At 40.7% G+C, this 27164-nt stretch overlaps 1 protein-coding gene across 1 annotated transcript; it reads right to left on the reverse strand.

The window, feature by feature from the left end:
* On the reverse strand, positions 1-27020 carry LOC309867628 (uncharacterized protein). The gene is made up of 18 exons (XM_082736668.1): positions 26466-27020; positions 22868-23032; positions 21636-21720; positions 21044-21173; positions 19977-20059; positions 17544-17633; positions 16006-16086; positions 15231-15318; positions 10857-10941; positions 9898-9982; positions 8938-9029; positions 7942-8026; positions 6669-6719; positions 5914-5997; positions 4307-4370; positions 2279-2400; positions 1956-1987; positions 1-67 (listed from the first exon to the last, which is right to left on the reverse strand). Exons 14-18 carry the CDS (start codon positions 5957-5959, stop codon positions 11-13), a joined length of 321 nt encoding a protein of 106 aa, XP_082592794.1. The 5' UTR covers positions 5960-5997; positions 6669-6719; positions 7942-8026; positions 8938-9029; positions 9898-9982; positions 10857-10941; positions 15231-15318; positions 16006-16086; positions 17544-17633; positions 19977-20059; positions 21044-21173; positions 21636-21720; positions 22868-23032; positions 26466-27020; the 3' UTR covers positions 1-10.
* Positions 27021-27164: the final 144 nt, after the last annotated feature.

Raw genomic sequence — 27164 nt, forward strand, 5'->3', positions numbered from 1 at the left:
CTCTCACAGCTCAGGAGCAAGGAACCTGGGCAGCGCTGGTGACTTCAAAGACACAGACTGCTCTTTCCTGGTGGAAAAAGAAAAAACATCAGAAGAGAATGAGGGGTCGTGAATCGCCCTGTCCTAGAGGCCAGTCCCGGGCCTGGGATCCCACAGCTCAGTAGGGACAGTGGGACAGACAGTCACAAGGGCTCAAACCCCGAGAGCCATCCTCCGGGCCTATCTACGTGTCTCTCCATCCCGCCGCCCGTGACCCTGGGGCACCAGCCTCAGCCACTGCCCTGGGAGGCAGGAGCGCCCCGGGAGGAGCCCTAGTGAGGAGTCACAGCTGCCCCGTCCAGGCCTCTCCACAGTGAGGAGCGGAGGTCACCTGTCTCCTAAGGAACGGGGACACTCTGGGCATGATACAAAGTTCTTACTCTTTCTCCTCGGGCTCTGGTCTTCAGCCCCACCTGGGTCCACCCCCCAGGGGAAGGGGGAGCCCTAAGCAGGGCCCACCCCTGAGCATCTCGTCCCGGCTAGAGCCACATACTTGTCCCATCCACTTCAGGACCAGCTCAGACCCGCTCCCGCCCCGGAGGGATTTGAGCCGTCCGCCAGAAACCTGGAGGAAGGGCTGATGGGGCTGAGCGAGCTCACTCCAGTTTCATCCCAGAAGGAGGATGGAACCGCGGAATTCTGTCTTGCAGACCACCAGCCTACTCGGTGACAGCTGAAGGCTTGTTTTCAATCTTCGCTTCCCTTCCTCGCGAGGAGGACCCAGCAACCCCCACAAACCAGACTCGGCTCTGGCCAGTGGCCACGGGGTTTCAAATGTTGAAATGAGCCCTTTTGCAAAATGTTTGGTTCCGAGCCCTGGTCCCACTGCCCACATCCTGTCCAAACTTCCTGGGGGAGTGAGATTTATTTAAGAAGGAATAAAATCTCCACGTTCACGTCCTTGAGTGAAAACACGCTCAGTCCCAGGCAATTTCAAGGATTAAGGTTACATATCTCTTAATGAGACGCAGGCAGAAGGCAAAAAGTAGAGTTGGCTGGAGACGGGGATGGGCCCCGGTAATGCGGAGGTGCTATTCCCCAGCACCAAGGACCCCGGTTTTCTGCCAGGACAGAATCTGCCTCCAGAATGACCTCCCAATCGTTTTGTGGGTGTCCGTTCATTGTCTCGTTCAACCAGATTCTGTGAAATGAACCCACTAGGTTCTGTCCCAGACAGAGGGGGATCCGAAACACCCAAGACCCAGCACCCACCACCAGGCTGGGAAGGCAGACACCTGCACCAAGTATAAGAGAGGTTTCCGAATGGAGGTCAAGTTCATGGCTGTGCAACAGTGTCATAGGTGGGGTGAGCCAATACTCTAGGGGGAAGCAGGTCAAGCCACCCAGACATTGTGCCCTAGGAGGACAGTCAGAGCGGGAGCACGTGCAAAGGCACGTGATCACAGATGCACAGAATCAGGGGGGGTCTGCAGGGTGACACAAGGGGCCAGAAGTGTGTGCTGGGAGCCAGGACAAGAAGCCAAGTCACAAAGAACCTTAGCAGGAAGTGGAGGAGCTTGGGCTCCCCCGTGGGGCTTCTGGGACTCCCAAGAGGGCTCTAGGGAGGATGGGACTCTTTCTCATGCATTCTAGAAAAACCTAGAGAGACTGCACAGCTTAGAAAGCTGAGCAACCGGGAGAAGCAGAGGCAAGAATCTACTGGAAGTTGCTGCCCACTGTGAGATCCAGACAGCTCAGCAGACCAGCAATCCTGGGGAACGTGAGAACCCAAGTCCCGTCTCCAATGTCCACACACATGCCAGCAACACCTTCGATTCTAGCTGAAAGCCACCAGGGTTCATCCCGCTGCCCCCTCAGCATTCAGGGGTCCCGGAGTGCTCACTGCCCTGAAGAATCAAAGTTAGGGTCCCAAATGTCCACAATTAAGAACGGGGGGGGGGGGCGGGCGCGACTACCTGATTCACTCTGAGGTGGAAAGGCCAGTGATCTGAGCGGAGATCCAATCATCAGGAAGGAGGAAGCCATATTCCAAACCAAATGACCAAGTTCCGTCACCAAGACCAAAGGATGCAAAACCAGGAGTGAGAGATGGAATCCAGGGTCAGGAGCCGGCAAGACAAGAGAGGAAGAGGGGTGATCGGTGTCAGCTGTAAAGCAGGTATGAAACTACAGCCTATATTGCAGGAGGGAGGGAGCATATGAGGGTATGGGGGGCGGGGGGAGTGGAGGGCGGGTCTTGGGCAAATACCCCCCAGAGAGCAAAGGCGTTGCAGCTCACTCTTCTCTCCATCCATCCCAGGCAAGATGGCCTGGTCTGCTGCCTTAATCACGCCTGGTCTGGGCTGGTGGCTCGCATCCCAACTGGCGTTCTTCCAGAACTTCGTTGCCCTCGTCACTCTCCTGGGACAGGGGAATCTGGGTATTATTGGGTCTCATCTGGGAGCTTCCCAATAAGTACAGTTGAAACCATCGCTTACAGCTGGCGTTAGGTGAGTTCTGGGGCTTCTATTCCCACCCAGGTGCCCAAGTGTGGGCCTTCTAGTAATCTCCTGCTAGATAAGGTTAATTATGACCATGGTTACCCTCATCGAGCAGGTGGTGCTGAGACCAGTCTAGAGGCCCTTCACGTCTAACCCGAAGTCCTACAACAACAACCAGAGGAACTCGGGTTGCTTGCACAGGCAAGGAGCTGGGCCCACTTGCTGGAGGCATAAAAACAAGACCAGGTTATTTTCGACCTCTAGTCTTGGCAGAGGCAAGGGCAGCTTTCGGGAAGACCCGGGACTTCCATCCCCCCACGGCAAGCCAATGTTGCCCCAGGATGGGCCAGGGTCCAGGCCAGTCAGAACTGCCAGTATCCTGTCTCACTGCCTGGCAGTGAACACTAGAAGCTGGACCCAGGGGAGAATCCGGACTTGCGTGGGAGGGTAAGCCGAAGACCATGAGACACTGAGCGCGCTTCCCCGCAGGACCGTTCCCAGATCATGCTGAGACGGGCCATCCTGGTTCCACAAAAGCGTATGTATTTTTAGTTCTTCATTAGTTCATTCAGCAATAATTCACTGGGCGCCTCCCAGGCTCCAGAGAAGACTGCACCCCAGTTCCTGGCGCTCGGGGCACATCCATTTAGTGATGGCACGGACGCCAGTGCCCGTGATGCAGGCGCATGGGTGTGCGGCTGGAGCCCTTCGCAACGTGCTGGCATCCCCAGCGGGTCGACAGGCTCCCCCTGGAGCAGCGAGGGACGGGATCCTGGCGTGAGCTCACTCCCGCACTGCCTTTACACGTGGACCACTGACTCACTCACTCCTTTCTCGACTCCCCCGTTCACGCACTCGTTCAGTGAAGTAGTTCTCGGAGGACATCCGCATCCGCTCCCCCCCACCCACTGGCTCGCTCGCTAATCCGTGATCTCACGCCCTCGCTCGCACGTCCGCTCCATGCCTGTGTCCACTTGCGAAAGCGTCGGCCCGTTAATCGGCCCCATTCGTGGACTTATTTATTCACTCATTAGTTAAATCACTCAACTTTTTTCCTTCTCTCGCTGATTTATTAATTTCTTGGCCCACTCGCGCTTTGGCTTATTAACTCATTGGGTCACTCCACTCACGCACTGATGCACAAATATACTCAGAGGCTCATTCATTCCCTCACTGCTGGTTGATGTTGATGTTCCGATCTCTAGGAATCCGGGGGCTCGTCCAGGGAGTCGGGGATGCCTCCTCGCATCCACTGGCGCACTCACCCTCACTCACTGACTCCCTGGGCTGCTGGTCTTTCGCTCACTCACTTATGGACTCGCTCACTCTCCTTTTGACATTTCTACTTACACATGGTCTCACCCAGGCGTTAATTAACTCATCATGCGTTGATTCACATGTCCATTTAGTTCCTCAACTCACTGTGAACTTGCTAACACATCTGCATACTCCGCATCTCACCAACATGGTCCCTCTTGTTTTCACCAAGACTCAGTCATTCACTAACCTGCTGCGTCATTCATTCTGTTTCACTCATCACGGATCCCGTTTCTCCCTCGACAAAGTCTAGAATCTTCTCAATCAGAGAGAGCAGTCTAAATCTATTTTTTGAACGGAGATCTGTTTGTTTTGGGTTTGTTTTTTTCAGTTCTGCAAAATGAATGAAGCACGACCTCATCGGGACAAATGTTTTTCACTGGTCCATGTGTGGTCTTCTTCCATTTCATTTTATGATTGGACAAAGCCATTAATTCTTTTTAAATAATACAGTCGTTATCCATGAACAAAAGGATGAAACCAAAAATAAAAACTTACTCTATACTTACCCCAATCTATACTGTCCTTGGCCACGCTGGTCCCAGTCAGGATCTTCATCATTTAATATAATGACTGAAACAGCCAATGGGTGGCCATTCAGGGGGATAAAGCACATGTAAAAAGGAATAAAATATACTTTTCGCTCTAGTTCTTACTTGGCACACACTCATTTAGTTACCCATTTGTTCAATTTTAATTTTTTCTTTCTTCATAAAAAACATCTAAAATCCGCTGCAAACTAAGAGCTGAACACTGACCATCAAAAGCCTCTCTCTCACTGCTCCTTACGCCAAGTGGCAACAACCTTAATCTGTGTATTTTTTTTCTTAATGGGCCAAAGTATATCAGAACTGAATTAGTAATATTCCTGCTTTACACCATATGTTTTAAGTTGGCCTTTTCTTTAAGATTTTATTTAGTAGAGAGAGAGAGCGCGCACGAGCACACAGTAGGTTCCCCACTAAGCAGGGAGCCCGATGTGGGGCCCCATCCCAGGACCCTGGGATCTTGGCCTGAGTCGAAGGCAAACGTTTAACCAATTGTGCCACCCAGGCGCCCCTAAATTGGTCTATTTCTATTTCTATTTGAATATATCCATTGACCCATTCCTATATTCACTAATAATATAAAATCAATACTCATGAACACTTCTCAACTAGGTTCTTGAACTTTCCTATCATTGTCCCAAAGTCATACAGTAGATCTCTTTGTGCAGTGGACCTCAGTGGTTCAAAAAATGACTGATCATAATTTTCATTCAGATGCATTCCACTCACATCATTGGTCCAGGCATGTCCTGTCTGCATTTAACTTTTAGATGTTACATTGAGCCGTTTTTCAGTGTTACGGTGAATGACCATGAGCCCACCACCCTATTCAACTACTAGAATACTGAGCCCTGAAATGAGTGACAGCCTAGATCTTTACGAAGAGGGGAATGTTTGATCAGTGGGTTAAATAAATGAATAATCAATGCGACAAACATAAAATGAGACTTGAAGTTTTGAAATGAATGAAAAAAACTAAGTTTTTTACTTGTCTTTCTTTTGCACCACATTGGATTAATGATGAACTGTGGCTTGTAACGTATTTCCATTATTGGGTCTATGCATGACATTTTAAACATTAGTTACATTTATGTTTTATTTCACTTTTTGTTTACATTTTCCGTATTCTTTTTTTAATCTGGGTATAGCCAACACATAACGTCATATTTAGTTTCAAGCGCACAGCACAGTGATGCCCAGCTCCTAGAGGATATGATGCTAAGGAAAGTAAGTCAGAGAAAGGCAAATAGCGTATGATTTCACTTCTATGTGGAACCTACAAAACAAACCGAAAGAATAAACAAAAATCAGAGTCAGACCTATCCACAGAGAGAAGAAACATGGTCCCCTGAAGGACGGGGGTAGGGTGAGCAAAATGGGTGAAGAGTGGGAGACACAGACCCCCAATTATGGAATGAACAAGTCATGAGAATAAAAGGCAGATCATCGGGAATATGGTCAGGGGTATGTAATAGTGTCGCATGGTGACAGATGGGAGCTTTTTCTTTTTTTAACTGATACAATGAAAGCCTACAAACTAACCACCAAACCAAGAACTCGATACTTACGTAGCACAATAAGCTCCTTCCCACAGGATAAGGCAAAGGTTGTCATGACTGGAGAACAATGTAATTAGCTATGGGGTATCCAGCCTGCAGAATGTAAAGAGGATGTTGACAAACCAGATTTGGGGTTTAATTACTGAACGTGAAGAAACCGTGACAGAAATTTCTCAAAAACAGTGATATATGCCACATTCTTCTACCTGGCTCATGAATGGGCCTCCATTTTATTAATTAATGTATTAGCTTATCCATTTTAATAATATAATAAGCACCATTAAATAAACCACCCACCATAAGAATGAGGAGAGCTGCAGACAACGGACTCTGGGCCCCAAACCCGCAGAGCTAAAGGGTTAGAATTTCTTTTATAAAAGGGTGTGTGCTGTGCTAAATCGGATTTCTCATGAAACTTGGTTTGTTTTTGTTTTTGTTTTTTTCAAGATTTTATTGATTTGACAGAGATCACAAGTAGGCAGAGAGGCAGGCAGAGAGAGAGGGGGAAGCAGGCTCCCTGATAAGCAGAGAGCCCGACGTGAAGCTCGATCCCAGGACTCTGAGATCATGACCTGAGCCGAAGGCAGCGGCTTTAACCCACTGAGCCACCCAGGCGCCCCATGAACCTTGATTTGTGACACAGTCTCATCACTGGCTCTTATGTGGCCTTCATGATTCCATTCCACGCTTTTTAATCACACAGACAACCCTAATACCCTCAACAAACAGCCCCAACAAAGACAAGAATTGAGACTGGTACTCACAATGAGCCATAAAGGTCTTGATGACAGAAATCAGCTCAAGTGTGTCCCCTTCTGTGGAGTAGAAAAGTAGATGGGGAGGAAGAAAGGGAAAATGAATACGAATTCTCTTGTTAAATTTTTTAATTTTTAAAGTTTTTGTTTACATTCCAATTGGTTAGGGGCACCTGGGTGGCTCAGTAAGTACGTAATGAAGTACTTACTTACTCAGTAAGTCAGTCTTTGGATCAGGCTGTGATCCTGGGGTCATGGGATCAAGCCCCACATCAGGCTCCCTGCTCAGCAGGGAGCCTACTTCTCCCCCTGCCTCTTCCTGCTGCTCCCCCTGCTTGTGCTCTCTCTCCCAAATAAATAAATGAAATCTTTTCAAAATTAATTGATTAATTAATTAAATTCCCATTGGTTAACATATGGTATAATACTAGTTTCAAGTGTACAATACAGTGACTTTACCCTTCCATACAGATGTCCAGACATAAACCATTCATCATTCATCACCAGTCACAGTCAGTGGTCCAAGCTTGTGAATTCTTTTCATTTATATTTTACCTATTGATTCATTCACTCATTTACTACTTACTCATGAAGAAGTATAAATTTGGAAAAACCCAGAATAAGAGGCTTGACATACCTAATTTCCATCTATAAGATCATTTCCCACAGATAGCATGTCTGTTTCTTATTTTTTTTTAAGATTTTTTTTTATTTATTTGACAGACAGAGAGATCACAGGTAGGCAGAGAGGCAGGCAGAGAGAGAGGAGGAAGCAGGCTCCCCGCCTAGCAGAGAGCCCAACAGGGGGCTTAATCCCAGGACCCTGGGATCATGACCTGAGCCGAAGGCAGAGGCTTTAAGCCACTGAGCCACCCAGGCGCCCCTCATGTCTGTTTCTTAAACTGGCCTCAGTGTTTCATGTACGGACAACTCAACATAATGTTCCATATCAGTCTCATGTTTATTCCTTGATCGTGTTTGGCTTTCTTTGATTATATGTCCTACTTTTCTTTAACTGAAGATGTATTCATTTATTTTAGAGAGAGCATGAGCAGGGGGAGGGGCAGAGGGAGGGAGAGATTCTCAAGCAGACTCCTAGGTGAGCAGAGAGCCCAGTTCCAAGGTTCAATCCCATGACCCAGAAACCATGACCTGAGCCAAAACCAAGAGCTGGACCCTTACCCAGCTGAGCCAACCAGGTCCCTTATTTCCTACTTCTTACTAATGCATTCACCACCCTTAAACTGCCCAAAACAAGACAAGAACCCCAACTATTACTCACACACACTGGTGGTCTCCATGCTCCTAAGACAACCTCTGAATTCAAGGCCAGGCGGAATGCCAGAACTGGTGTGGCAGTCCCCATTCTGAGGAGTGTAAGAGCAACAAGAAAACAATTTGAGGTCTTCTGTCCATTGATGCTTTGCATTCCACCTCTCATTTACTCAGCCATTTAATATTTATTAACTTATCGTGGTGTCTGCTTACATTTCTCTTCCTAGAGCAAATACTGAACTTCCCGTTCATTGATTCAGAGCAAAACATTGATTATTACTTATCAATGGCTATGTAATCCAAGGTCACGCCCCTGGTCCACTTTTTATCCATTCCAGATTATAGTCATAATATTGTTTTCTTCACCCCATCTTTTCATAATCTGGAATGTGCCTCACTCTGTTCATCTTTAATCCTTTAGATACTTTAGTGATCCTTCCACTGATTCTTTTCTATTAATATAATCATAATCTATGAGCCATAAAATTAGAAGCAAAAGACTCTCACGTATCTCTGACACCTATCTATAGGATTTTTTTCCCAACAGAGGAATAGGCTCAATTTCTACTGACTTTAGTGTTGGACCTCAGAGTTCCAGACATGTAGTAGTCATCGTTCATGACTCATACCGCCACCAGTGGTCATCATTGATCCAGACTTGGCCCTCATCTTAATCTGTGTCTACATGAATTTTATTAATTCATCAATCATACTGAAAGAACTACCTGAAGTCCTAAAACACCAGAGTAAGATCCTTAAATATCTCTAACATCTGTCTATAGAATTATTACTCATGGCACGACCCTCTCTCATGACTTTACTTCAGTGTTGCGAGGAAGGATCACTCAAAACAATGCTTCCGTCAGCCCCATCCCTAAACCAGGGCCATGATTCACCTTCAAAAATTATATTTCATACTTTTAAAATAATACAGTGAATGCCTTTAAAAAAAAAAAAACAGGCAAACACGGAAACCAAGACAACAACCTTGACTATTACTCACATGGGTCTGCATGTTCCCAGTGCGGAGGTGTAACCATGGCACTCACAGCCCTGAAGGATGCTTACGTCAGCTCAAGGGCACCCTTTCCAAGGCTTACAGAACACAGGAAGAGATAAAGAAAGGTTAAGACATTATCTGCATTGGCCCTTGAGTTCCATCTTTTATTGAGTCAGTCATGGAGGTACTTATTTGAGAGAACGTTTTATCTTCTCTTCAGTAAACGGTATAGGTCTTGTCACCCGCACAGAACAGGGGCACTGACTATTGGTAATACTGTCTGTATCATCCTTAGTCAAGGAGTATTTGCTTCCTAGTGAATATCAGATTTTTCAGTAAATATCAACAGCTTATCTTGCCTTCTCATATATTTTTATAACTGGACAAGGCTTAACCTTATTCATCTTTACCAACACATTCTCAATGTTCTTTCACTGATCCAGTTGTAACAAGTTTAAAAAACACATGAACATATAGACCAAAGTGAAATCCTTGTATACTTCTGATATCTGTTTTCTAGAATCTTTTCAAAAAGAGAGAATGGACTAGGTTTCTGTCGGGTTGGACCTCAGAGTTCCAGACACGTAGCATTCATCGTTTAAGACTCATACGCCACCAGCCGTCATCATTGATCCAAGTTTAGTCCACTTTCTCTTCCTTCCGAAATTTCTATGATACTTACTGATGAATCTGCTAGCTCACTAACTACACTTGTAAACCCTATGACTCACAAAACTAAGAGCTCTGATATCTCTAATCTGTATATAGAATCACTGTCGTATCAATGTATCTCTTTCATCAACATCTTCAGGTTTTCATAGATGCACCCACTGATATCATGCTTCCGATCTACCCTGTATTTGCCACTAGGCTACGGTTGGCCTTATTTGATTTTATTTTGAAACTCGTTACACATGAATACTCTTAACCCAGAACAATACAAGAACATTAATTATTACTCACATTGGTCTCCATGCCCCTAACAAACAGATGGAACCAGGAGCTCAACACCATGAAAGATGTTTACATCAGCTCACGCGCGCCCATTCTGCGGAGTACAGAGCAAAAGAGATGATAAAAAAAAATTGCACCATCTCATCTCTCCATTGATCCTTGCCTTTCCTCTTTAATTTAGACAGCCGTGGGTGCAATCGTTAATTTCGAGTGTATTTATTTCATTTTCTCTTAAGAAAATAATTCTGAACTTGCCATGGACCCAAAACATAAAACTGTCCATAATGTATACTGTCTATATTCTCCCTAACCTAAGAGGCTAACAGTCATATGCTGTTGGACTTCAGTGTTTTCAATATATATCCACAGCATTTCTTGCCTGGTCACATAATTTTATAACTGGACGATGCTTCCCTCCACTTGTCATTCACTCTTTCTTTTTCTCTTTCTTTCCTCAATTCACTTATCCAATAATAATAATGGAATAAAAAACCATGAGCACACAAAAAGACCAAAAAAATCTTTGTGTATCCCTGACCTCTGTATGGAAAATCGCTTTAAGCAAAGGGAACAGACTCGAATTCTCTCCTGCTGGACCTCAGAGTTCCAGACACGTATTCATCGTACACGACTCATACGCCACCAGCGGTCATCATTGATCCAGTCTCGTCCCTCCTTTTCTTCATTCATTTCTCTTTGTTTCTTGACCATGAATGCACGAACAATAATGTGTAATCACCATGATTTACAAAACCCCAAGAAGAGTTTTTATGTCCCTAATCTGTATGGCAAATTATTCTCACATCAATCTCTTCCCTTAACCTTGGCTTTACATATGTGTAATAATAAAATGCACCATCTCGATCATACATTTATTGTAACCGTACAATCGGCCATCTTTTTAATAACACACTGAATACTCTTTAAACACCTCCCAAACCAAGACAAATACTTTGCCTGCTACTCACGCTGGTCTCCATGCTGCCAGCACACGTATGCCACCACAGAGCCTGTGACCACCAAAGGTTCTGAATCAGCTCAGATGGGTCCGCTCTGAAGAGTACAGAGAACAGGTGATTATTTAAAAAAAAAAACAAACAGATCTTACCTTCATTGGTCCTTGATTTCTGCATTTCAGTTACTCATTGATTTATTAATTTTCCATAATTTTTTTTCTCTTAACAAAAGGAACAACCTAAAACTTGGATCTGATCCAGAACAATAAAACTGACTCTTCCTAAACAGTATCTACGTGACCTTCAACCACAGAGATAACATTCTTAATCCCTTTATTTCTTAATGAGCATCATTTTTTTCAATTTTAGCAAAATTTTTTGCCTGGTCACCCCATAGGTTTATAACTGAAAAACACGTGACCTTCTTATCTCTATTTGTTTGATGGTTCTAACTTTGATTCATTAGTAATAGTGACCCTAAATCTATGAGTCTAAAATGAGGACATGGTATCTGTCTGTTCCTAACACGTGTCTAACAGAGCACGTCAAACAGGAAATAGACGAGGTATCGTGTTGAACCTCACACGTATCAGTCATGCACAACTCCTACACCGCCAATCACAACAACTGGTCCATGCTAGACCCACACTTTCTTCATGTGTTTTACATTTGTGCTCAATTAAATCATTAATTCATAGATATAAGTAAAAGATACATTTATTCAAGAAAAGATGAGCACAAGATCCCTGAATATCCTTAATGCTGTTCTATACAATCCTTTCCCATATACTAGGTTTTTTCCAATTTTTTTTTGTTTAATCAACAAATGATTCTATTATATCTATTTTTGTGCCATGGATAACTTTTTTATTCTGTTTAATACTTTTTTAAAAAAAGATTTTAATTATTTGACAGAGAGAGATCACAAGTAGGCAGAGGCAGGCGGGGGGAGAGGGTGGAGGTGGGGGGAGCAGGCTCCCCGCTGAGCAGGGAGCTGGATGTGGGACTCCATCCCAGGACCCTGGGATCATGACCTGAGCTGAAGGTAGACGCCTAAGCCACCCACTGAGCCACCCGGACACCCCTCTGTTTAATACTTTTTAACAATGGTGACGTGGTTTGATGTGATCTATTAGATACATGTTAGGAATACTCTTAAACCAATGATTAAAACCAAGCTAACATCTTTGACTATTACTCACTTTGCTCTCTTTTCTGACACAGAGACAATATAATCTTAATTATGGCAAAAGCTAAAATCAGCTCAGTCCATCCATTCTGAAGAGTACCAAGAAGACACAATGATTAAAACAAATGAGACCTTCTCCCCACTGACCCCAGTTTTCATCGTTCATGTACACAGTCACTTAAGTGTTCATTAATGTACAGTAATATTTATTTCCTCTCCGTACAATAAACATCAAACTCTCAGCTGACCCAGCATGCTACTGATGACTCCCTATCAGCCCCCAAGTCACCGTTACTCAAAGCTGTAATGCACTGGGTCCATCTATCATCCACTCCAGTGAATATGAATATTCATTTTCCTGACGATATATTTTAGTAATGAACAATGTTTCCCCCTCTTCATCTTTATTCATTCATACATTTGAGAATTTATTCTTGTGATTGATTCTTTTATAATCATATTTTTAAAATTCATGAACACAAAGACCAAGAAAAAGATGACTGCAGAATGTTAAAATCTATCAACGGTCTTAAAATATGGTGAATGGACTAGCCTTTTCGTGGTGGACCTCAGGGTCCAACATGTGAGGCGTTCTGTTCATTGCCTATGATTCGAACGCCAACAGTTATCACCACTGGACCATGACTGCCCATCTTCTTTCTCATCTACATTTGTTTATTCATGAATTAATAAAGAAATGCAGGTAAATCACAAACACACAAAAAATAAGGTCCCTGAAAAACCCCTAACATCCACCTCTAGAATCATTCACCCAGAGACTGAATCTCTTTCATTTAATTCAACTCAGTGTTTCAGTTATGGCCTAAAAAATGCAATGCTTCATGTCAATCTGATATTAAACATCACCGGGGTTGACCTTCTTTGATTATATTCAATACTTTTTAATAATGCAGTGAATAATTTTTTTAAAAAACCACTCGAACTAAGTCAAGAACTGTGACTACTGCCCCACTATTCTCCATGCTCCTAACACAAAGATGCAACCAGATGGTTTGTGACCTTGGGAGAATCCTTAAATCAGGTCAAGAGTGGCCATCTAAGGAGTACAGAGTATCACAGCAGATGATAACAAAATTGAGAAACTGTCTCCACCTACCTCGCTTTTTACCCTGGTTGGTCATTTTGGCAATCATTATTTTGGGTATATTTGATTTCCTTTCCCATAAGAAAAAGACCAGGGGTGCCTCGGTGGCTCAGCCAGTTAAGCGTCTGCCTTCCACTCAGGTCAGGATCCCCGGGTCCTGGGATTGAGCCCCTATCCGGCTCACCAGGGAGCCTGGTTCTCCCACTCCCCCTGCTTGTGTTCCCTCTCTCACTGTGTCTGTCAATAAATAATAAAATCTTTTTTTTTTAAAAAGCACAAAACAAAGCAAGTGATCTTTTAAAAATTGAGATTGTATCCTCTATAAGTTTTGTTTTCTACATTTCACTTACTCAATTACTAAGGTATTTATCAATTTTTCATAATGTATATATATTTCGCTCTTAACAAAAGAAGAACCTCCCATTTGGAATGGATCCTATAGAGCCAAACTTGACGTTCACATTATCAGTGTCTATATGATCCTAAACTAAAGAGGTAAAATTCTTTTTCCATTTATGCCTTAATGGGTACAGGTGTTTTCAATTTCTATTACTACTATTGTCTGCCTTGTCATGTAAGTTCATAGCTGGACAATGCTCTGCCCTCTTCTTTTTGATCCGTTTATTTTTATTTGTTTAATTGTTCTGTCAATGATCCATAAATAGTAACCCAAAATCTAGGAATCTAACAGAAGACTATGATTATTTGTACATTTCTGACCTGTGCTTCTAGGACCACTTCCAGTAGAAGAGATCAACAGACTAATTACATTTTGTACTGGACTTCAGAATTCCAGATACATTTTACTCACTGTGCCTGACTCAAAGCCACCAGTCATCATCCATGGGCCATGTGAAGCCTCCTTATTTTCCTCATTCATTTCTTAATCTGTATGGAATCATTAATTCACCGATAATAATAAAATATACATGATTCATGAAAAGGCAAGCACAAGATCCCCGAATCCCACCCTTAACATCTATCAACAGAAATCTTTCTCAGTACACCGCATCTTTTTCATTAAGGGACTTCAACATTGCACATTATTAATCAAAGTTTCAGATCTCATTAATCAATGGGCTAGAGATAACCTTTTAAATTAAATCTAATACTTTAAAATAATACAATGAGTGCCTCACACAAATGACCAAAAAAAAAAAAGACAAGAACTTTGACTCTTACTCTACCTTGGTGTCTTTCTGAAAACAGAGATAATGTGACAGCTTTAATGACAGAAGAATACTTAAGTCAGCTGGTTTCTGAAGAGTATCAAGCAGAAAAGATGGTAAAAAGACTGAGACATTCTTTCCACTGATCTACACTTTCCGTACTTAATGTACAAGTCCTATAGGTATTTATTTATAGTAAAATTTCTTTATCTTTCTCTCAACACAATAGTCATCAAACTTGAAACTGACCCAGGCCGGTACTACTACCTACCACCGTCCGTGTCACCCTTATTCAAAGATGTAATACCCTCGGTCCATTTATCATCCACTCCAGTGAAAATTAATATTCATTTTCCTGACTAGATATTTTAGTAATGAACAAAGCTTTGCCCTCTTCATCTTTATTCATTCATACATTTGCTAATTTATTCTGCCATTCATTCCTTCATGATTATATTTTTATAATTCATGAACACAAAGACCAAGAAAAAACTCACTATATAACCCTGAAATCTGCCTACGGTATGACTTGAAATATGGGAAATAGACTAGATTCCTTCCGTATTGGCCCTCGGAGTCCCACACTCCCGTGATTCACCATCCATGACCCGTGGACCCCCAGTCATCATCACTGGTCCAGGACTGGCTGTCTTTCCACCCATTCTCATCTACATTTCTTTACTGACTAATTCATTAATCAAGAAATAGATACAAATCACACCAGGAAATAAGATCCTTCACCATCCCTAACATTCATCCAAAATATCATATATAAACAGACGAAATCATTCTCATTAACTGCACTTAGTGTTTGTTAATCATTTTAATGCCTCAAATCCATCTGATATTGTAAACTGGTGAACTGCTATGGCTGGCCTTCTTTGACCCACTCAGACCAAACAAGAATGTTGACTATTACTCACAATGATCTCCACGCTCCTAAGAGGTAGACGCAAACATCAAGATCACGGACTGTAGGTGAATCCTTAAGTATGCTCAAGTGTGTCCATTCTGGGAGTAAAGAGCAGAACAGATGATAAAAAATTAAGACGTTTATCCCTTGGTCCACAGATTATGCCACCCATTTATTCAAGAATTTATTATGGTAATATACTTTTCTTCATATATCAAATGTCGAACTTGAAACTGTCACCAGTAACTGTTCCTTACACGGTTCCACACCGTCCTTTCATCAAGGACAAAATGCATTTCATAGAACGGTCCACTTATGGTCCGTTCCAAATTACAATACTATTATTTCTTTTTGTCCCTTCCTGATGTACAGTTTCAAGAGCGAATTCAAGCAGATATAACAAACGACATCTCTTTCCTGTTGGACCTCAGAGTTCCAGACACGTGTTCATCACATGTGACTCATAGGCTCAGTGTCATCATCGGTCCAACACGGTCCCTCTCTTTCTTCATTCAGTTCTAGGGGTTGACTGACTGTAGAACTCACTCATTAACAACAATTTTAAATGCTATCATTCATAAAAACTCACGAAGAGTCTTTATGTCTGTCATTTATGTATGGAATTAGTCACACTTCAATATATGTATCATAATGACCTGTTTTTCTTACATGGATTAATCAAAATAATGTTAACTACATCCCATATTTCCACTGACACACAGTCACATTCTTTAATCTCAAAATACAACACTGGAACCAAGTAAATCATCTCAACTGTTACTCACATTAATTTCTGTCCTATCAGACAGAAGCAGCCACAGAGCTCTTGATCTTGAAAGATGCTAATTCAGCTCAACTGCATCATTCTAAGGAACAGAGAGCAGAATCGATGGTAAGGGAAAAAAAAAAGAGAGAGACCTAATTGCCACTGATCCTTGCTTTCTGAATTGCAGTAATTAGGTATTCATTACTTTTCCTTAATATGGGATTTTTTTTATCTTAGCAAAAGCATAAAACAATCTAAAGACTGACCCAAAAAAATAAAATTCAGTCTTCTTCATCATGGTCCACATGGACCCTCAGCCATCTGATCTGCTGGTTTCTTAATGGGTATCAATGGTTTTAAACTTATTAATGGTATCTCATGCCTCAGCACATACATCATGACTGAACCATGGTGCACCTACTTAATAGATTTATTTGTATTTCTTTAAACACATCCATCATTATTCCATTAACAATAACTAATCTATGGCTATGAAATCAATACAAAAATGTGATTTTTGTATATTCCTGACATGTCTTCATGGAAACAATTTCAGTGGAAGAAACAGAGGGACCATGACCCACCCAGGAACTCCCAGTTTCAGACACATTTTCTTCGTCTTTGACTGCCAAGCTTCCAGTCATCATCACTGGTCATGACTGAGTCTGGTTTTGTTTCTACATTAGCATCGATTAGATTATGAATTCATTAATAACAGTAATAGCACATGCTTCATAAAAAACACTAGAACAGGTTCTTGAATATCCCTAACATCACTTTACAGAATCTTTTCCCACACAGACTCTGTATTTCATTAACGGAGCTCAGTCTTGCACATTCTAGATTAAAATATAATGTTTCCTGTCATATTTAGGTCATGGTACACTTTTAGGTCATTAGGTCATGGTATACTTTTAAATTAATTTAATAATTTTTAATATGACCCAATTTTAAATGACCCAATCCAAGACAACAGCTTTGACCATTACTCACCTTGGTCTCTCCTTATAGTGGCACAATGACTATTTAATGAGGTCAAAGCGGAAATAGGTTCCAGCACCCATTCTGAAGAGTACTAAGCAGAGAAAACATTGAGACTTTCCCTCCAATGACTCATAGTTTCCATTATTTGTTTGCATAGTCATCTGGACATTCAATAATGGTAATATTTGTTTTCCTCTTAACAAATCAAATGTTAAATTTTAATGGACTCGATCAATATCTATTACTTATCAATGTCTATCATTCTCACTTAAGATATATACACCTGATCATTTTATTTCCCGTTCCAATTATATTTCCTTATTATATATCTTAATAATAAAGTGTTTTACCCTCTTCAAATTTATCCATTTACATTTATCCTATTTTTTTTAACTGAAGTACAACTGATACAAAAATTTCCTACAAAGATTATTAACATAATGCTTCATATTAACATGGTATTTCTTTTTAAGTACGTTTGGTCGATCACTGATTGTATTTCACACTTTTTAGTAACGGAGTGAAAACAATTTTGAAAAACCAGCAAACCAGGAAAAGAATTTTTACTCTTACTGGCAGTGGGGTCCACGCTATCACCCACAGATTCGACCACGAAGCTGGCAACTAGGGTAGTTCGCCTTCCGTCAGCTGATGGTGACCATTCTAAGGAGTACAAGACAGAGCAGGGGATAAAAGATGGAGACCTTACATTCCTTCGCCCCTGTATCCCACCTTTCACTCAGTCCGTCATTTAGGTAGGCAGTGGTTTGGGATAATGTATATTTTGTTTTTCTTAAGCAAATGAAAAATATTGATCTTGTCCTTGACAGAAAACATGAATACTGACTAATACATAGGAATAGCTATATCATCTATAGTCAAAGAAAAGATACATATGTATCTTCAACAGTAGGTATTTGTTTTTAAGATACAGTAACAGTATTTCTTACTAACCAACTATTTTAGTAACTGGACAATGTTCCACTACATCTTTCTCTATGTATTTATTATTTCATTGAACTAATTATAATAAAAATAGAAAATGCACGAATGTAACGGCTAAAAGAAGATCCTTATATATTCCTGACATGTGTCTGAAGGACCACTCGAAAGGGGGGCATGGGGACAGTGCACCCGCAACCACCTGCATTGGACCTCAGAGTTCCAGACACGTATTCATCGTACGCGACTCATACGCCACCAGCGGTCATCATCGATCCAATGTTGTACCTGTTTTCTTCATCTCTACAGTGTTTATTCATTCACTGATTGATTCACTAATTATTCTGAAACCCAATTACCAAAAATATGAAACCCTGAAAGCCCTATTGTGCATACAGAATTATTTTCACATCAATATATCTCTTTCTTTTAATACCCTACGTTTTTATGTTTCATGTAATTTCAGTATTTGTCACCGGGCTATAAGTGACCATCTTTATTAAATACGGCACTTTTAAAAATTACAGTGAAGACCCTAAAAAAAAAAAAACAAAAACCCCAGATGACAGCATTGACTCTTATTGCACTGCTCTCTAGGCCACCAGGTCATACTGCTTGAATTTGCCCATTCTGAGAAGGACAAAGCACAGGCGATGATTAAAAGGAAAAAGAAAAGTTAAATTCTTATTCCCGTTGACCCTTGATTTCCATATTCTCGCCCACTCATTTAGGATTTATAAAGTATTCCTCGTGCAGATATTTTATCTTCACAAAATGAACAGCAGGAAACTTGAAACAGACATACAACAACAAGAACACCGGACTCGTAATTATCTATGTTAATACGATCCTCGGACCAACAGATGACCCTCCTTTTTTTTTTCAAGTAACAGTCCTGATCCCTTTGTTCCTTAATGAGTTTCAGTGTTTTCAAATGAAACTAATAAGATCTCCAAGCTGTCCGCAAATGTTCGAGTTAAACAATGCTTTGCCCTTTCTTTATTATTTGTATTTCTTTAGTGGTCCTATACTTAGTCTATTAACAATAATAATCTAAATCTATAAACCCAATACCTACTTTGGGGATATTCCTGACACCGGTCTCTAGGGTTACACAAACAGAATTCACAATGTTGGACTTCGTTCTCCAGACATACAGAACTCGCTGTCCACTGTTCATCACCACTGGCCCCTGCTTAGGCCTCTTTCTGTTCATCCTCATAAACTCTTATGGCTTAACAAAATTAATAGATGCACAAAATTAAAAAATAAATAAAGAGAAGATCCTTGAATATCCTGAGTATCTCTACAATCTTTTCCAGAGACTGACTCGGTTTCAAAAACTGACCTCAAGGTTTACATTTATGGATTCACCAATTTAATGTCTCGTATCGATTTGATATTTAAGGCTGGCATATTCTGCCTTCTTTGGCTACATTTAATATTTGGAATAATATACTGAATGCCCTTAAACAAACCAGCTAAGCTCAAACACTATTACGCACACTGGTCTTTCCAACGTCCCTGTACACCACAGATGCAACCAGAGAGCACATGACCTTGAAGGTGCTTAAATCAGCTCATGTGGGTTCATTCTGAGGATACCGATCAGAGCAGGTTGATAATTTAAAAAAAAAAAAAAAAACCCTTGCATTTCCTTTGTGTTGGACCCCAGTGGTCCAGACGCACACCACACATCAGGTAGGACTTCTACGCCAACATTTATCCCTGACCCTGAAAAGACCACTTTCTCTTGACTCATTTCCATATTGTTGATTGATTAACTCGTTAATTCACTAATTATAATTCTGAAACTCTACTATTAAAAATAAAACAAGGTCTTGAGCCCCCTCGTATGTGACTAGAGTCATTCTCACGAGATGTCTGCCATGATCTACCTCCGTTTTCTCATGTATGTGTTAATCGAAATAATACTTCTTATGAATCCTGCAATTTTACTAGCATACGGTTCACATTCTTTGACTCTATTTCCCACTTTTTACTAATACGAATATCTATAAGCAAAATACCAGAATAAAGGTAAGAAGTCTGATTATCACTCACACTCGTCTCCAGACTCCTGCACCAGAACCTCCACCCTCGAGCTCATGATCAGAGGGACGGATCCTTACGGCAGGTCCCCGTGTCTGTTCGAGGAGTGCAAGGCAGAGCAGATGACAAAAAAGTGAGACATTCTCTGCAGTGTTTCCTGCTTCTCATTTCGTAAAGCACACAGGTAGTCACTAACTTGGTATAAATACTGTTTTTCTCTCTCTTTTCTTTTTTACAAAAGAATGTAAAATATTTTATTAATAATATTTATATGGAAGACATAGTAAGATGAGAATATTTTGGTACTATTGGGTTAGATAAATATATGATTAAAAACGAATTCCCTATATTGTTTTTCTCTTTAAGAAAACACCTTTGATTTTACCACTGACCCAGAATCCAAACATGACCTATGACTTACACTATGTATGGCATCCTTAACGGTACATGCAACAGTCCAGTACCATCGAGTTCTAAAGGAAGGCCAGGGTCTTCACAGGATGTTAACAGTATTTCTTGCATAATCAAATAGTTTTACAACTGGACAATCCTTCACTCATTCATATCAATTTATACATTTATGTACAGATTCTCTCACTGATCCAGTTATGATAATAGCATGAAAATGCTTGAACTCTAAGACCAAAAACAAGATCTTTGTATATTCCTGATATGGGTCTAGAGAATCTCTTCAAACAACGGGAAGAGACTAGATTTTCTCTATCGGACCTCAGAGTTCCAGACACGTACTCATCGTACGCGACTCATACGCCACCAGCGGCCATCACCGATCCAATATCCTCCCTCTTTTCCTCCATTCTTCTCTCTTTGTTTAATTATTAAATTATTAATTTGCTACTAATAATTTCTAAACACTATGATTCACCATTACCCGAGAAGAGTTACTGCATTCCTAATCTGTACATAGATGATTCTTAGATCAATGTGTCTCTTTCCCTAATTATCCTCAGTTTTCCACTCGTGGATTAATTAATTTAATTTTCATATATCCTGTATTTATCACTGAGATACATTGCCTTCAAGTACATTTTGTACTTTTAAATAATACAGTGAATTACCTTAAGAAAACCACTTAACCTAGAAGAGAACTTCAACTGTTACTCACATGAACCTGCATCCTTCAACCACGCAGAGGGAACCACAGAACTCACACCCACGAAGGTATGAAATCAGCCGAGCGCATCCATTCTGAGGAGGACAGAGCAGAGCAAGGTTAAAAAATGAGATTTAATTGCCACTGATCCTTGCTCTTTACTTCATAGGCTCAGGATTTAGATATTTATTTTTATCTTTATATCATATATTTCATATATAAATAATTTTATATGTTATACATAATTGTATAATAAAATATGTAAGTATGTGATAGAACATGTAACTACATAAATACATAAAAGGTTAAATAAAATAATAAATACATTAAATATAGTTATACTATATAACACAAAATAAAATAGCCAATAAAATGAAATATATGAAATAAATAAAAAGGATTAATAAAATAATGCTTCATATCAACCTAATAATAACATTGGCATAGTTTAGCTTCCTTGATATTTTTAACAGTACTTCTGGATTCTTTTGAATAACACAGTAAGTGGCCTGAAACACACCACACAAGCCAAGATAAGAACGTGGACTCTTACTCACACGGTCTCCACACTCCTAAAACACAGACACAACCAGAGGGTCGTGACCTCTGTTGAATGTTGCAATAAGCTGGAGCGCGTCCATTCTGAGGAGTACAGAGCAGAGAAGATGATAAAAAAGGAGACGTTCTTCCATTTATCCTTGATTTACATCTTTCATTTAGTCAGGCATTTAGGCAATCATTATTTGAAGTCTATTTCATTTTTCTCATAAGAAAACGAACCTACGTTGAACTTCACGCTGACCTAGATCATAAACGTCGCCTGTAACTTTCCTTCAGAGACGTTACGCTCAGTTACCATACATTTCTCTCTGGACTTCAATGTTTTCAAAATAAAGTGCTAGTATTTCTTGTCTCCCACGTATTTTTTAAATTGGACCAGGCTTCTACAATTCAGCTTTTTTAAATACATGGTTCCACAGCTGTATTTCAATGGTCCAATTTTTTAAAAAAGATTTTATTTATTTATTTGACAGACAGAGATGACAAGTAGGCAGAGAGGCAGGCAGAGAGAAAGGCAGAAGCAGGCTCCCCGCTGAGCAGAGAGCCTGATGCGGGGCTTGATCCCAGGACCCTGGGATCATGACCTGAGCCGAAGGCAGAGGCTTAACCCACTGAGCCACCCAGGCACCCCTCAATGATTCAATTTTAACAAAGAACATAAATGTATGAAGAGAAAGACCGTATGTCTCTCGTGTTGGACCTCAGAGTTCCAGACACGTATTCATCGTACACGACTCATACGCCACCAGCGGTCATCATCGATCCAATACCGTCCCTCTTTTTCTTCATTCATTTCTATTTATTGATTAAAACATGAATTCATTAACAATCATTTCTGAACACTATGAAAAACAAAACCCCAGAAGAGCCCTGGTATCCCTAATCCGTACATAGATTACTCTTGTATCAATGAATCTCTTTTATTAATTATCCTCAGTTTTCTACACATGGATTCATCAGTGTTTCATGTGCTCCATATTTATCACTGAGATACAGTTGCCTTTTTTAAATTGTATTTCAGGCTTTTTAATAATAAGTGAGTAGCCTTTAAGACAACACCGGGAGGGGTGCCCGAGCAGCTCAGTTGGTGAAGCGGCCAACTCCTTGTCTCAGCTCAGGTCTTGACCTCAGGGTTGCGAGTTCAAGCCCCATGTTGGGCTCCACATTGGGCATGGAGACCACTTAAAAAAATATGAAAACCAAGAAAAGAATTTTAACTATTACTCACATTAACCTCTGTCCTCTTCTTCTGTAGAGGAAACCAGGAGCTCACGACCATGGAAAAGATGCTTCACGCAGCTCCAAGGAATCCATTCCGAGGATGACAGAGCAGAGCGGGTGACAGAGAAAACACTGAAACCCAACAACCACTGACCCCCAACTGCCACTGACCCTTGTGCCCCATGTTTCAGAGTCAGGATTCATTTATTGTTTTCAATATGTATATATTGTCTTACAAAAGGGAAAACTCAATTTCACTACCAAAAAGAATAAAATTCACTCTTCCTTATCAAAGTATATACGACCTCAAAGAGGTGAGAACTTTGCCCATTTCTTTTTTTTTTTTTAAGATTTTATTTATTTGACAGAGAGAGGATCACAAGTAGGCAGAGAGGCAGCCAGAGAGAGAGAGGGGGAAGCAGGCTCCCCGCTGAGCAGAGAGCCCGATTCGGGGCTCGATCCCAGGACCCTGAGACCATGACCTGAGCTGAAGGCAGAGGCTTAACCCACTGAGCCACCCAGGTGCCCCATGGAAAAGTATTTTGTAAATAAATCTATAATCTCCTTTTGGGTCTTTTATGCTGATATATTCTATTTTTTTAATTGGATCAATGAAATAATAAATAAATAAGTAAGTATGAAGTGGGCACAATATTGTCCAGTTACAGAAATATGTGGTTAGACAAGAAACACTGTTAATATATTTTGCAAACAAATGTCTATTAGGAAATACATGGTAGGATGGTGTTATTCTTTCTAAGTAACCATCAGTGTTCATGCTGTCTGCTACAAGACTGATACTGTTCATTTTCCTAAGAAAAATAAAATACATGTTATCCCAATTCATTGCTTATTCATGATGGACGGAATAAAAGGTAGAATGTGGGGGCCAATGATCATAAGGTCTCAATTACTTGATCATCGGCTCTGCCTTGTGCTCCTTGAAATGACCCCCCTCGGCTGATTCAGACATTCCACCAAAGCCACGAGCTTTGTAGTTGCATCTATGTATTAAGAGCATAGGAAACAAGAACAGTCAAAATTCTTTACTTGGTTTGGTGGTCTTTTAAAACTAGATTTTAGGTAACACCGAGCTGTGAGCTTACTGTCGGCTCTGTAGCCGGCTTTCTCGTTCCAATACCCAACTGACAGAATGGGAGAAGATATTTGCAAATGACATATCAGATAAAGGACTAGTGTCCAGAATCTATAAAGAACTTAGCAAACTCAACACCCAAAGAACAAATAATCCAATCAAGAAATGGGCAGAGGACATGAACAGACATTTCTGCAAAGAAGACATCCAGATGGCCAACAGACACATGAAAAAGTGCTCCATATCACTCGGCATCAGGGAAATACAAATCAAAACCACAATGAGATATCACCTCACACCAGTCAGAATGGCTAAAATCAACAAGTCAGGAAATGACAGATGCTGGCGAGGATGTGGAGAAAGGGGAACCCTCCTACACTGTTGGTGGGAATGCAAGCTGGTGCAGCCACTCTGGAAAACAGCATGGAGGTTCCTCAGAATGTTGAAAATAGAACTGCCCTATGACCCAGCAATTGCACAGCAATTGCACTATTGGGTATTTACCCTAAAGATACAAATGTAGTGATCCAAAGGGGCACATGCACCCGAATGTTTATAGCAGCAATGTCCACAATAGCCAAACTATGGAAAGAACCTAGATGTCCATCCACAGATGAATGGATCAAGAAGATGTGGTATATATACACAATGGAATACTATGCAGCCATCAAAAGAAATGAAATCTTGCCATTTGCGACAACATGGATGGAACTAGAGCGTATCATGCTTAGCGAAATAAGTCAAGCAGAGAAAGACAACTATCATATGATCTCCCTGATATGAGGAAGTGGTGATGCCACATGGAGGCTTAAGTGGGTAGGAGAAGAATAAATGAAACAAGATGGGATTGGGAGGGAGACAAACCATAAGTGACTCTTAATCTCACAAAACAAACTGAGGGTTGCTGGGGGGAGGGGGTTTGGGAGAAGGGGGTGGGATTATGGACATTGGGGAGGGTATGTGCTTTGGTGAGTGCTGTGAAGTGTGTAAACCTGGTGATTCACAGACCTGTACCCCTGGGGATAAAAATATATGTTTATAAAAAATAAAAAGTTAAAAAAAAAAAAAAAAAAGAACTAATATAAAAAAAAAAAACAAAACTAGATTTTAGCTGCATGATTAATAATGTGATATAAAGTTAAGGATCACAACCATAGCCAGATAGTAAATTTGAGGCTAATAAGAAGCATTATAGTAATTAATCTATATAGGCAACATTTCGGTTAATTAATGAAAGGTACTGTCAGTAGGAAATAATTCTAAAGACAAATGTTGGATATATTTAAGACTCTTGTTTCAAGTTTTTGTGGTCTCTAAGCATTTATTGTATTGTTGTTAGTTAATTGATGAATTAATTCAATAAAAACATGTAGACATTAGTGACTGTAATGAGGCCCAAACGTGACTGCTCATGTCTGAATGGCAAACATGGAAATTAATTAGTCTATTCCCTTTCTTGGAATTGTTTCAGTGAATGTATATCTGGAATGTACAAAGATCATACTCTCATAGTGATTTTGTGGACACAGATTCATTGTTATTAATGGACTAATGATGGAACTATTAAGCAAATACAAATAAATATGTAAAGAACAAGAGGCCAGAACATTGTCTCACTGTTAAAGGTTGTGACCAAGCAAGTTCTATCAGTAATAGCCATTGAAAGCAGTGATACCCATTAAGAAATAAATGGACAGGGGCGCCTGGGGGGCTTGGTGGGTTAAGCCTCTGCCTCCGGCTCGGGTCATGATCTCAGGGTCCTGCGATCGAGGCCCACATCGGGCTCTCTGCTCAGCGGGGAGCCTGCTTCCCTCTCTCTCTCTGCCTGCCTCTCTGCCTGCTTGTGATCTCTCTCTGTCAAATAAATAAATAAAATCTTTAAAAAAAAAAAAAACTTATCCAAATATACTAATAGAATAAAAACATATGAACACAACTAAAAACAAGATCCTCATCTGTTCTTGACTCCTGTGTATAAGATCCCGTCAAACGATGGGAATAGGCTACATTTCCTGGTGTGCTGGCCCTCGGAATTCAGAGAGTACTCATCGCGGAGGACTCAGACGCCACCGGGGGTCATCATCGGCCCCGGAGGGCCCTTCTTTACCTTCCTTCGATTCTGCACTGTTTACTGACTCACTCGCTCATTTACTAACAATGATTTAAAACTTTATTATTCAGAATAATGCCAGAGTCACCATACCCCAATCTGCATAGAGAATTGTTCTCACATCAACATATCTTTTTGGTTAATTATCTTAACTTTCACCTGTGTTATAATTTAAAAAACCAAAAAATAAAAAGATAATGTGAAAAAAATTACCTTAAACTTCATGCTTGTAATAATATAACATTTCATAAGAATTCAATAGTCATCACTAGGCTACAGTTCCCTACCTTTAACTCTACATGGCACTTTTAAAAATAAACCAAATATCCTTAAAAAAAACAACAACAACAAACAAATAAACATAGCTGAAACCAAGACAAGAACTTGACGATTACTCACATGGGGTCTCCATGCTTCTAACATACAGATGTAATCATGGAGCTCACCAGCCTAACACAATGCTTCCTCAGTGTGTCTGTCCAGAGAAGTACAAAACACAGTCAGTGAGAAAAAAGAAAGTTAAGACCTTATCTCCACTGATCCCTGCTTTCCATATTTCATTTCCTCACTTATTTTTCACTTAATAAAAGGAACAACCTCATCCTTGACACTGGCTCAGAGAGACTAGACTCTTAGCAGTATTAACACTTAGCTAAGAAGGTAACATCCTTTCTCTACTTATTTCCTAATGAATATAAATATTTTCAATTTCCATATTTTTAGTGGTTCTATCACGAATCCACTAAGAATAACAAACTCAAACATATAAATTCAAAATAAGAACATGATCTTTGTATATCCCTAACATCCATGTACAGAATCCAACAGAACAGAAGAAATAGTTGTTATCACGTTGGACCTCAGATACCCAGATGCGCACTGCCCATCATCCATGGATCAGCCGTCACTTGTCATCATCACTGGTCCATTAGAGGCTCCCTTGCTCTCAACTCCTTTCTACACTTGTTTTTTTTTTTTTTTAAAGATTTTATTTATTTATTTGACAGAGAGAAATCACAAGTAGTCGGAGAGGCAGGCAGAGAGAGAGAGAGGGAAGCAGGCTCCCTGCTGAGCAGAGAGCCCGATGCGGGACTCGAT

The sequence above is a fragment of the Mustela nivalis genome (genome assembly GCF_964662115.1).
Source record: "Mustela nivalis genome assembly, chromosome: 6".
NCBI classification, from domain to species: Eukaryota; Metazoa; Chordata; class Mammalia; order Carnivora; family Mustelidae; genus Mustela; species Mustela nivalis.

Excerpts from the sequence above, each read along its gene's own strand:
- LOC309867628 (XM_082736668.1), bottom strand. The coding sequence starts at position 5,959 with ATGACAACCTTTGCCTTATCCTGTGGGAAGGAGCTTATTGTGCTAC. Across the intron at positions 4,371-5,913 it reads GAAGGAGCTTATTGTGCTAC|TCATTATATTAAATGATGAA; the intron begins GTAAGTATCGAG and ends TGGCTGTTTCAG. Across the intron at positions 2,401-4,306 it reads CAAGGACAGTATAGATTGGG|GAGAGTGACGAGGGCAACGA; the intron begins GTAAGTATAGAG and ends CCCCTGTCCCAG.